Source organism: Eurosta solidaginis, chromosome X (assembly GCF_040869045.1).
Source record: "Eurosta solidaginis isolate ZX-2024a chromosome X, ASM4086904v1, whole genome shotgun sequence".
In the NCBI taxonomy this organism is placed as follows: domain Eukaryota; kingdom Metazoa; phylum Arthropoda; class Insecta; order Diptera; family Tephritidae; genus Eurosta; species Eurosta solidaginis.
This window is the reverse complement of record NC_090324.1, coordinates 69,415,333-69,428,713: the sequence shown is the minus strand read 5'-3', so window position 1 is coordinate 69,428,713 and position 13,381 is coordinate 69,415,333. Positions and strand designations below refer to the sequence as shown.

The following is a 13,381-nucleotide window of genomic DNA, read 5'->3' as shown; positions in this document are numbered from 1 at the left end:
CTAACTTTGAGTACTAAACTAGGAATTGAAAACTTTCAATATATCGAGTCAAAATTCAGTAGGACATGACTCTTTAAGAAATTAAGTAAAAGTGCAGGCCATTAAACATAAAAATATATACAGTTATCGATACCTATTAACCTATGTGTTAATTTTTTTCCTTTTATCTCTTTCAGATCATTTTACCGGTTGTGCCCCTTCTTATCATTTGACTGGGTTAACTTTAAACTCTGCGGAGTATTTACACCCACGTGCTGGTACTTCTCTCAGTGAGCTTCATCCTCCAGCTGCGGTTGTCGCAACCTCTCTTACAAATACTGATTTACATTTCACGGTGGACGGTTCATGTATCAGCAGTCCGCGAACAGGAAGTATGCGTACAAGTATTAGTCGAAAACGTGCTCTTTCTTCTTCGCCCTACTCAGATTCCTTCGACATAAATTCAATGATTAGATTTTCTCCAAATTCACTTGCGACTCTAATGAATGGATCTCGATCCAGCAGCGCAGCTAGTGGTACCTATGGTCATTTGTCAGCGGGTACAGTAAGTCCGATACCGCACCTGCAACAAATACAAGCACATTTACTGCGTTCTAGTTCAGGCCTATTACATTCTCTACCTCACCATCAAACAGCATCAAGTGGAATATTCGCCATGGGGCAATTGCATCCTCTGCAACCGGTTACAGCAGCTGCTATATCGTCAAAGGCCACCAACAAAGGCTCAAACAATACTGCCAAAATTCATCAAGCTAATGGGGACGTATTCATACAGGCTGAAAAATTATCGAAAAGAAAAATGGTAAGCACGAATGTTTAACATCTCCTTTATTGTATTATAATCTTTTAGGAATTAAATAAAAAATAAATGCAAATGCGTCATACTTCTTTTAATTTTTAGCACAAATTGGCCGGAAGCAACCTGTATGTTTATAACATAGAAAATTCTTAATTGATAAAAATGTATAGCTTTTATTTACAGGTAAAATATGCATTACCCCAACTCAAAGCGATTGGAACAATATTAGATTATTGGTTGTTCTATTGCTGAGCGAATCCAATTTACAACAAGTAAGGACGGGACTGTCAATAATCTTATCTCGTTCGTAATCTCCAAATAATCGGATGTATAAGATAAGAAATATATGGTGAACAGATGTACATACCTAAATGATTTTTAAGATAAATATAAAATAAACAAGTAAGGAAGGCTAAGTTCGGGTGTAACCGAAAATTACATCCTCAGATGAGAGCTTTGGAGACAAAATAAGGGAAAATCACCATTTAGCAAAATTAACCTAGGGTAACCCTGGAATGTGTTTGTATGACATGGGCTTCAAATGGAAGGTATTAAAGAGTATTTTAAAAGGGAGTGGGCCATAGTTCAATAGGTGGACGCCATTTCAGGATATCGCCATAAGGGTAGACCAGGGGTGACTCTAGAATATGTGTTGTACGATATGGGTATCAAATGAAAGGTGTTAATGAGTATTTTAAAAGGGAGTGGGCCTTTTCGCGATATCGCCATAAAGGTGACCCAGGGGTGAGTCTAGAATGTGTTTGTACGATACGGGTATCAAATGAAAGGTGTTATGATTATTTAAAACGTAGTTGGCCTTAGTTCTTTTAAAAGGGAGTGGGCCTTAGTGCTATAGGGCCTTTTCGAGATATCGACGTTAAAGTGGACCAGGGGTGACTCTAGAATGTGTTTGTACGACATGGGTATCAAATGAAAGGTGTTTATGAGTATTTTAAAAGGGAGTGGGCCTTAGTTCTAAGGTGGACGCCTTTTCGAGATATCGCCATAAAGGTGGACCAGGGGTGACTCTAGAATGTGTTTGTACGATATGGGTATCAAATGAAAGGTGTTAATGATTATTTAAAACGTAGTTGGCCTTAGTTCTATAGGTGGACGCCTTTTTGAGACATCGCCATAAGGGTGGAACAGGGGTGACTCTAGAATGTGTTTGTACGATATGGGTATAAAATTAAAGGTGTTAATGAGGGTTTTAAAAGGGAGTGGCCGTTAGTTTTATATGTGAAGGCGTGATCGAGACATCTACCAAAATGTGGACCAGGGTGACCCAGAACATCATCTGTCGGGTACCGCTAATTTATTTATATATGTATTCTAGACGAATTAAATGAAAAAGGGCGGAGCCACGCCCATTTTGAAAATTTCGTTTAGTTTTGTATTTTGTTGCACCATATCATTACTGGAGGTAAATGTTGGCATAGTTTACTTATATACTGTAAAGATATTCAATTTTTTGTTAAAATTTGACTTTGAAAAAAAATTTTTTTTTAAAGTGGGCGTGTTCGTAATCCGATTTTTCAAATTTTTCTTCATATAGTAATAGGAGTAAAGTTCCTGCAAATTTCATCATGATATCTTCAACGACTGCCAAATTACAGCTTGCAAGACTTTGAAATTACCTTCTTTTAAAAGTGGGCGGTGCCACGCCTCTTGTCCAAAATGTTACCAATTTTCTATTCTGTGTCATAAGGTCAACCCACCTACCAATTTTCATCGCTTTAGCCGTCTTTGGTAATGCATTATCCAACTTTTTCAGTTTTTCGAAATTTTCGATATCGAAAATGTGGGCGTGGTTATGGTCCGATATCGTTCATTTTAAATAGCAATCTGAGATGGGTGCCCAGGAACCCACATACCAAATTTTATCAAGATACCTCAAAATTTACTCAAGTTATCGTGTTTACAGGCGGACGAACGGACGGACGGACGGACATGGCTAAATGAATTTCTTTTTTCGCCCAGATCATTTTGATATATAGAAGTCTATATCTATCTCGATTAGTTTATGCCGTTACGGATTACCGTTATGCGAACAAAGTTAATATACTCTGTGAGCTGTGCTCAGCTGAGTATAAAAATAGGTAGGTACTTTGTGTGAGGATGCAGTTTCAGGTTTTTTGTGGTCTGCATGTATAAGCTATGACTATGAATCATGTATTTCAACAATATATGACGTAAACGTAACTATTTGATGAAATTTGTTGAAATTTGAAGCTTCTAGCCGTAAAAAGGGGCAAAAATTACAGTTTATGTGGGGTATATAATATATATACCACCGATCTCTATGAGCAATTGGTGAAATTTTAAGTTTCTAGCTGTTAAAATGGAACAGAAACTGTGCAAAGTTTCTTATCTGAACAATCGGTTGTATGAGATATATACTATATATATCACCGATCTCTATGATGTTTTCACAATGTATGCTCATTTGGTGAAATTTGAAGCTTTTAGCTGTTAAAATGGGGCAGAAATTGCGCAAAGTTTCTTATCTGAACAATCGGTTGTATGAGATATATACTATGTATACCACCGATCTCAATATTTTTTCAGACGACAATGTATGCTACATACGTAAGCATTTGGTGAAATTTGAAGCTTCTAGCTGTTAAAATGGGGCTGTAATTGCAAAAAAAATATATATATATGTACTATATATATATACTATATTTACCGTCATATATATATTATATATATCACCGATCTCTATAATTTTTTCACACAAAAATATATACTATATACGTAAGCAATCGGTGAAATTTGAAGCGTATAGCTGTTAAAATGGGGTAGAAATTGCGAAAAGGTTCTTATCTGAATAATCAGTTGTATGAGATATATACCATATATACCACCGATCTCTATGATTTTTTCAGACAACAATATATGATACATACGTAATCAGTTGGTGAAATTTGAAGGTTCTAGCTGTTACGATGGGGCTGAAATTGCGAAAATATATATATACCACCATATATATACTATATATACCACCGATATTTATGATTTTTTCAGACAACAATATCTGCTATATACGTCAGCATTCGTTGAAATTTGAAGCCTCTAGCTCTTAAAATAGGACAGTAATTACGAAAAGTTTCTTATCTGAACAATCGGTTGTGGGGATATATACTATATATACGACCGATCTCGTTCATTTTAAATGGCTACCTGAGATGAGTGCCCAGGAACCTACATACCAAATTTCATCAAGATACCTCAAAATTTACTCAAGTTATCGTGTTAACGGACAGTCGGACGGACGGACGGACATGGCTCAATCAAATTTATTTTCGATACTGATGATTTTGATATATGGAAGTCTATATCTATCTCGATTACTTTATACCTGTATGACCAACCGTTATCCAATCAAGGTTAATATACTCTGTGAGCTCTGCTCAACTGAGCATAAAAATAGGTAGGTACTTTGTTTGAGGATGCAAAGCTTCACGTTGGGAAATGGTATCAAAAATTTTCATAAATTTTGTTTTATTTTTATAAAAGCGGTATTCATGTACATATAAATTGCCATGCATCGTGAAATGCCAAAATTAATTTTTTGCCTACTACTATTTCCATTCTCAAGAAAAATGCAAACATTTTTCTTGAATGTTTGCTTTTGATCTGCGTACAGCGCTTAATAATACCTATATGTACGCTTTCGATTTCAAAGTATTTTCGAAAGTATGTAACTATGTAGTCTGTTTTTAAATACTTTTTGTATTTTTTATTTGGTACTTTTATCATCACTGGGTTTGTACATTTCATACTTATATAATTTTAATAAAACAATGTAATAATAACAATGTAAATAAATGTTATGTTTAACCCAGGTTAGATTAGGTTGAACTGGCCGGCCCATGAGGAAATCACATCGACTGATTGAGTGCGTAGTGTTACCAGAATTTTGTTTTAACGACGAAACTGAAAAACCCTATCAACAACCAGGACCTATGTTATAAAATAACTCCGTCCTCTTGGCAAATACTTGAAGCTCCTTATGACTTAAGCCACTTGCTACTTCTAGATCTGACTGCTGTATCACTCCTAATAGCTAGGCTCTTAGCCTGGCAAGCACAGGGAACGAGCATAGAACGTGCTCGATCGTTTCTTCCTCCAACCCGCACTTCCTACATCTGCTATCACTGACCAAGCCTAATTTAAAGGCATGTGACGCCAGAAGGCAGTGTCCTGTCAGAATACCCGTCATGAGTCTACAGTCCTCTCTTTTTAATGATAGAAGCAACTTTGTGACTCTAAGGTTGTAAGACCTCCACATAATCTTCGACGCTTTACAGCCCCGCACTTGAACCCAAGCCTTTCCCGCTTGGTCTATCATGTGCACCTCTCGCCTTCTTTTAAACTCGCCCAATCTAATTGGGACCTCTACAGAGGAAGCTTCAAGGGATGCGCCCTTTTTAGCTAGTTCATCCGCTTTTTCATTCCCATCTATTCCCATATGCCCTGGGACCCAATATAGATGTATGCTTCTCCCTGTAACGATTCTCTCCAGGGACTGCCTACACTCTAACACGCATTTAGGTGCTGTGCTATGCGAGATTATTGCCTTAATTGCTGCTTGACTGTCAATTTAAAAGCTAACATGATTGCAGTTTGTGCTATTTTGTCCACTGATTTCGTGGCCTCGTACAATCCCCATTGTTATGTAATTTTCCTGCAATTTAACATGAAGCCGATCCATCTGATTAAAGCGGGATGTACTTTAGTGTAATTAAGACCATCCATAATCGCCCATTTGGAAACATTATTGAAAGCCCCGGCAATGTCCAAGAAGACTCCTAGAGCATACTCCTTATATTCCAGGTTTTTCTCTATGCTAATTACCACCCTATGCAATGCGGTGTCTACCGACTTGCCTTTGGTGTATTTGCTGTATTGTGGAGAGCAAATTTTCATCCACGTTGGACTTTACGTACACATCTATCAGCCTCTTAAACGTCTTGAGCAGAAATGATGTTAAGCTAATGGGTTTATAGTATTTTGTGACCGATCTTCCCCCCCCCCCCCCCTTTGGTAGGAAAGCTACACGAGCAGTTCTCCAAGAGTGTGGTACATGATTCAGCCTTATGCAACCATCGAATATTATTTTAAGCCATTCCACGACTCCATATTTGAAACTTGTAGGATGGCTGGGAATATTCCATCTGGGCCCAGCGATTTAAACTTAGAAAACGACTTCACTTCCCATTTGAAACTTGTAGGATGGCCGGGAATATTCCATCTGGGCCCAGCGATTTAAACTTAGAAACGACTTCAAGGCCCATTCGACCTTGGTATCGGTCACAAAGCCCGAAAGTACCCTCTGCATGAGTGAAGTGTGAGTGATGTCTGCTGGCTCTTCTAAACCATTTCCCGATGGGAAATGTTTGTCGAAAAGCACCTCAAGGGATTCCTCATTATTACGTGACCATTCCCCGTTCACTTCTTTATTAGTCCCTGGACTATGTTTCCCTTGCTAGGACTTTTTTCAACCGTGCTCGCTGGAGCACTCTATGTCAGTACAGAAACTTTTCCATGAGATTTTCTTTCCCTGGAAATTTCACGCTTGTAGATCGTCAGTAGATCCCTGTACTCGTCTCGACACGTTTCGCTTTCCGCGGTCTTACTCAGCTCATTGCTCCAGCATTGGCGGCTTTGCTCCCTTCTCTACCCTCTTTAGGGGGATGCTGAAGCTGATATACGCATGGTCGGAGAAGGATGGTCTATCTGGAACCATCCAATCATACCTTGGTATATCACGCTCGGAGCTAAGTGTAATATCCAAGACATTGCTGGATGCTGGCTATCTGCAAGTTGGTTTGCAGGATGTAACAAAATAGAGATTCGACTCTCTCTTTCGTATCTGCTCCTCCCCACGAATTGTGGTGCGCATTTGCATCCGTACCTATGACCAACTATGCGCCTTGCGTCCTGTACTAGCCTCTTGCACTCCATCGGTGGAACCTCCGCAGCGTGGTCATTTGTCCGAAAGGACTGCTCGATCAACCAGCGCCACAGTCAGTGACTGCTTTGCCACGTCACCCATATTCTCGGGAAAAGCCGGAGTCTCAGGGTTAACTCCCTTTGGCACCTCCGAGAAAGCCGAAGTCTTAGCTTTAACTCTCTTTAGCACCTCCTAGAAAGCCGGAGTCTTTGCGTTATCTCCCTTTGGCTTATCTCCTACTTCCCTAGTTGGAATTTCCCTCTGACTCGCAGCTTTCGAGGTAGTTGCTACCTCGCTATTGGGGCCCATCTGTCTTACAGCTTTGGACCTACTTGTCTTGTCTTGTCTATGACTGCCCTACCTCGCGGCTCTAGGACTGCGTCCTTTCTGCCTCTTGAAAACAGGCTTGTCGTCTTCCGTCGAACGTTGCTTCTTCGTTCTGCCATTTTACGCTTCTTCCTCCTCGTACCATTTGCAGAACCGAGGGTAATGCCCCCTATTTCTCCACTCCCCCCTCCTCCTGTAGATCCGCGCCTGACCTAGGGTAACCCTGGAATATGTTTGTATGACATGGGTATCAAATGGAAGGTATTAAAGAGTATTTTTGAAGGGAGTGGGCCATAGTTCTTTTCAAGATATCGCCATAAAAGTGGACCAGGGGTGACTCTAGAATATGTTTGTACGATATGGGTATCAAATGAAAGGTGTTAATGAGTATTTTAAAATGGAGTTATCCTTAGTGCCATAGGTGGACGCCTTTCGAGATATCGCCATAAAGGTGGACCAGGAGTGACTATAGAATGTGTTTGTACGATATGGATATGAAATGAATGGTGTTAATCAGTATTTTAAAAGGGAGTGGGCCTTAGTTCTATATGTGGACGCCTTTTCCAGATATCACCATAAAGGGGGACCAGGGGTGACTCTAGAATGCGTTGGTACGATATAGGTATCAAATGAATGATGTTAAAAGGGAGAGGGCCTTTGTTCTATAGATGGACGCCTTTTCGAGATAACGCCATAAAGGTGGACCTGGGCTGACTCTATAATGTATTTGTATGATATGAGTATCAAATTAGAGGCACTAATTAGGGTTTTAAAAGGGAGTGGCCCTTAGTTGTATATGTGAAGGCGTTTTCGTGATATCGACCAAAGTGTGGACCAGGGTGACCCAGAACATCATCTATCGGGTACCGCTAATTTATTTATATATGTAATACCACGAACAGTATTCCTGCAAAGATTCCAAGGGCTTTTGATTTCGCCCTGCAGAACTTTTTCATTTTCTTCTACTTAATATGGTAGGTGTCACACCCATTTTACAAAGTTTTTTCCAAAGTTATATTTTGCGTCAATAAACCAATCAAATTACCATGTTTCATCCCTTTTTTCGTATTTGGTACAGAATTATGGCATTTTTTTCATTATTCGTAATTTTCGATATCGAAAAAGTGGGCGTGGTTATAGTCGGATTTCGGCCATTTTTCATACCAAGACAAAGTGAGTTCAGGTAAGTACGTGGACTAAGTTTTGTAAAGATATATCGGTTTTTGCTCAAGTTATCGTGTTAACAGCCGAGCGTAAGGACAGACGGACGACTGTGTATAAAAACTGGGCGTGGCTTCAACCGATTTCGCCCATTTTCACAGAAAACAGTTACCGTCATAGAATCCATGCCCCTACCAATTTCAGGAGGATTGGTAAATTTTTGTTCGACTTAGGGAATTAAAAGTATTCTAGACAAACTAATAGAAAAAGGGCGGAGCGATTTTGAAATTTTCTTTTATTTTTGTATTTTGTTTCACCATATCATTACTGGAGTTTAATGCTGAAATAATTTACTTATATACAGTAGAGATATTATTTTTTTTTTTAAATTTGACTTTAAAATATATTTTTTTTTAAAGTGGGCGTGTTCTTCATCCGATTTTGCTACTTTTTATTTAGCACATTTGCAGTAATAGTAGTAACGTTCCTGCCAAATTTCATCATGATATCTTCAACGACTGCTAAATTACATATTGCAAAAATTTTAAATTACCTTCTTTTAAAAGTGGGCGGTACCACGCCCGTTGTCCAAAATTTTACTAATTTTCTATTCTGCGTCATAAGGTCAACTACTAAGTTCATCGCTTTATCCGTCTTTGACAATTAATTATAGCATTTTTTCGGTTTTTCGAAATTTTAGATATCGAAAAAGTGGGCGGTGTTATAGTCCGATATCGTTTATTTTAAATAGCGATCTGAGATGAGTACCCAGGAATCTACATACCAGATTTCATCAAGATACCTCAAAATTTACTCAAGTTATCGTGTTAACAGTGAGACGGACAGACGGACGGACGGACATGGCTCAATAAAATTTTTTTTCGATACTGATGATTTTTTGATATAAGGAAGTCTATATCTATCTCGATTCCTTTATACCTGTACAACCAACCGTTATCCAATCAAAGTTAATATACTCTATGAGCTCTGCTCAACTGAGTATAAAAACAGATAGGTACTTTGTGTGAGGATGCAAAGCTTCACGTTTTTTGTGGTCTGCATGTAAAAACTAATGTTGCGAATCACGTATTTCAACAATATATGACGTAAGCGTAACTATTTGATGAAATTTGATGAATTTTGAAGCTTCTAGCCGTAAAAAAGGGGCAAAAATGACAGTTTATATGGGGTATATAATATATATACCACCGATCTCTATGATTTTTTCAGACAACAATATATGCTATATACGTAAGCATATGGTGGAATTTGAAGCTTCTAGCTGTTAAAATGGAGCAGAAATTGCGCAAAGTTTCTTATCTGAACAATCGGTTGTATGAGATATATACTATATATCACCGATCTCTATTATTTTTTCAGACAACAATATATGCTATACACGTAAGCATTTGGTTAAATTTGAAATGGTGCTGAAATTGCAAAAGAATATATATTTATAGTATACATATATACTATATATATCACGGATCTCTATGATTTTTTCACACAACAATATATATTATATACGTAAGCAATTGTTGAAATTTAAAGCTTATAGCTGTTAAAATGGGGGAGAAATTACGAAAAGTTTCTTATCTGAACAATCGGTTGTATGAGATATCTAAATATATAAAAAGAAGTGTACATTTTGATTGTCACTCCATAACTCGAGAATGGATAGAAAGATTGCCATGAAATTTTTAGGAAAGATATAGGAAGTAGAGATGATGGTTAGTTGATTTTGAAATCCCAAATCGGTTTAGCCATTCTTGAGTTATGATTTTTTTTAGAAAAAATTCAAAATTTAAAAAAAAAAAAATAAAAGAAATGTACATTTTGATTGTCACTCCATAACATGAATTCAATTTAATATATATTGTATTTATTTCATAACAAGAACACATGACTTTAATTTTCTGATAATGAATTCATCATAGGTCGTGACGTACAAAAAACAGTTAGTGCGATGAATTATTATTCGTATAGATTCATGATTCGCCCACAAGCAGACAACTTTATTATGCGATGTGGCAAACTTTTCCACCAATACATGTATGCGAAAATTGAAGCGGAACGCCTTAATTGTCTTCGATTCAATCCAGCTAAATTACGATCGGAAGAATACATACACTTTCGAGATGCAATGTTAATGATGTCGGACGTTTAACAATTTTACCATCGACATATGTTGGCAGTCCGCGCCACATGCACGAATATACGCAAGATGCAATGTCATACGTTCGCAAATATGGTCGTCCCGACCTATTCATAACATTCACATGCAATCCACAGTGATCTAACATAAAAAACAATTTATTTGATGGTCAGAATCCAACAGATCGACACGATATAACAGCACGTGTATTTCGACAAAAAGTAAGAGCACTGATGGATTTGATTATCAAATTGCGACCTTTTGGGGAGCTGCGTTGCTGGATGTATTCGATTGAATGGCAAAAGAGAGGGCTGCCGCACGCGCTTATCTTGATATGGCTGGTTCGTAAAATAACACCCGATCAAATTGATATCATTATATCAGCTGAAATTCCAGATGAAATCAGTGATCCAGAATTATTTGAAGTTGTCTCGAAAAATATGATCCATGGCCCTTGCGGTCAGATAAATATGAATTCGCCATGCATGATCGATGGAAAATGTTCAAAACGGTATCCAAGAGCATTAACTTTGGATAATATTACAGGTGCTGACGGATACCCGTTGTACAGACGTCCGTCACTGGAGGATAATGGCCATACAACAACAATTAAAATACGCAATCAAGACGTTGAAGTTGATAATCGTTGGATTGTGCCTTATTCTCCACTATTGTCAAAAGTATTTCAGGCTCACATAAATGTTTAGTACTGTAATTCTGTGAAATCTATTAAATACATTTGCAAATATGTGAATAAAGGCAGTGATATGGCTGTTTTTGGAGTAGCTGGTGACAATAGCATTAATGACGTTAAATTTTCTTTTTTGTTTTTCTTTATGAATTATAGTGAGCATATTCTGTTATGAATCTGTTTTGGTTTCCATCCTATATTATTTATATACCTTAAGTATGTTAGGTTAATGTGTTAAATTTAAAAATTTGAATGTTCTATTATATTATCCTGTTATTTAATGTCTGTTGTACTATAAAAGATCATACATGGTCTTATTGTACTAATATATATTTCTTTTAATAAATGAAATGAAATGAAATCGCACAATATCAAATGGGCGCTACATTAGCACTAATGAAGCTCTTTGGAGAACTTATTCATTTCCAATTCATGAGCGATATCCTGCTGTGGTTCATTTGGCTGTTCATCTTGAAAATGGCCAGCGTGTGTCTTCTACCGATGCAAATGTACAGCAGAGAGCAGCACAACCACCAGCAACAACATTAACTGCTTTTTTCAATTGTGCGAAAGCGGTAACTTTGCCAGAACGTTGCTGTATTCAGATGTAACGTATTATTTCACTTGGACTGCAAAGAAATGCAACGACGTAAACAAGGAACACCTCTTGATGGCCATCCGGGTGTTTTTTTTTTGCAGATACTATGGGAAGATTGTACACAGTTCATCCAAACAATGCAGAATGTTATTATTTGCGACTGTTGTTGGTAAATGTTGTTTGGCCACGTTCATTTCAACATTTGCCAAGAGTGAATGGTCATTTATGTATGACGTATCGTGAGGCATGCGAGCAATTAGGTTTGCTTGAAAATGATGCGCATTGGAATTTAATGCTTCACGGTGCATCGATTGCTTCTTCTCCACATCAAATACGTATCTTATATTCCATAATCGTGTCAACATGTTTTCCATCAAATCCTCTTGAATTGTGGAATAAATACAAAGATTTTATGGCAGAAGACTATTTGATTCGAATGCGTCATCACACAAGAAACACGGATTTGCTGATTTCATTGGAAATGTATAATGAGGCATTGATAGCGATTGAAGATATGTGCCTTACGATTGCAAATAAAGGATTAGGGCAATTAGTTTTGTCACCACCCAATCGTCCAATGCATAATTTATTTGATCGACAATTCAACGTGAACAACAGTATGATCCCAATGAATTGCAAACATTCGTGAATTTGAATGTTCCTAAATTAAATGACCATTAAAAAAAAAAAAAACATTTGTGATAAACGCATTGTGGAAAAACATTTGTGATATCACTCATTTTGGCAGCCACTCCATCGCAACGAAAAATTGCATTGGCACTTGCTTCGTCGGGAATCGGTTCTACTCTATAGGATGGTGGACGAACAGTGCACTCTGCATTAAAATTGCCGTTGAATGTGCAGGTATGCTTATATTTATTGATTGATCACTTTAAAATTTAATCGATATTAATTAAAATGTAATTATTTTCAAATTAACAGGTGATTGTACATCCCACGTACAATATTTCAAGAAATTCTGCGATGGCAAAAGTTTTGCAAAAAGCAGCAATTATTCTATTGGATGAATGTGCAATGATGCATAAAAAATCGCTGTAAGCATTACACCGTAAAATGCAAGATCTACGTGAGAATCAAGAAATTTTTGGTGGTGCATTAATATTATTGTCAGGGGGTTTAATAAAAGGTTAAAAATTAATGAAAAGTGTTGAGACGTTAATGAGTGAATTTCGAATGAATCTTTATTCAAATATTTCAGCTTATTTATATTAAATTATTCTAAACATATTCTTACATACATATTTACATTTAAGCATACATACTTACATGCATATCTACCTTAAGCATACATACTTACATACCTACATACAACTCTACACAAAATATGTGCCTACACATCTGTGTTGAGCTGCGACTTATATGGGAAATGCAAACCTTGCAAATTTGCTGCAATTCAAATTTGTTTGTTGTGTGTTGTACACACACCTGTTTTAATGGCTATGCCAGCATTAATTATCAAATGCATATTTATGTGTTGATGAACATTTAGACTATTTTTGTAGCAGGGTAGCATATTAGACTGATTTAAATATTTGGGATTCAATTGTTGGCTGTTTACACTACAATTTTCGACAAATATTGCCTGTGGTTCCACGATCAACACCGGCGGATGGGATCAACGCATGTTTAAAGTCTTCTCTTCTGTGGCGACATGTGCAAATTTTGACATT

General features: G+C 37.3%; 1 protein-coding gene across 4 annotated transcripts in view; it reads left to right on the top strand.

Annotated features, from left to right (window-relative positions):
- Positions 1-13,381, top strand: part of LOC137234356 (transcriptional activator cubitus interruptus-like) — a 639,403-nt gene that overhangs the window by 384,053 nt on the left and 241,969 nt on the right. For all 4 annotated transcript variants that reach the window (XM_067757944.1, XM_067757941.1, XM_067757943.1 and 1 more), the window contains one exon: positions 177-802. In XM_067757944.1, the coding sequence (XP_067614045.1) occupies positions 374-802 (429 nt within the window). In that variant the 5' untranslated portion in view covers positions 177-373. The remainder of the gene's footprint in view (positions 1-176; positions 803-13,381) is intronic.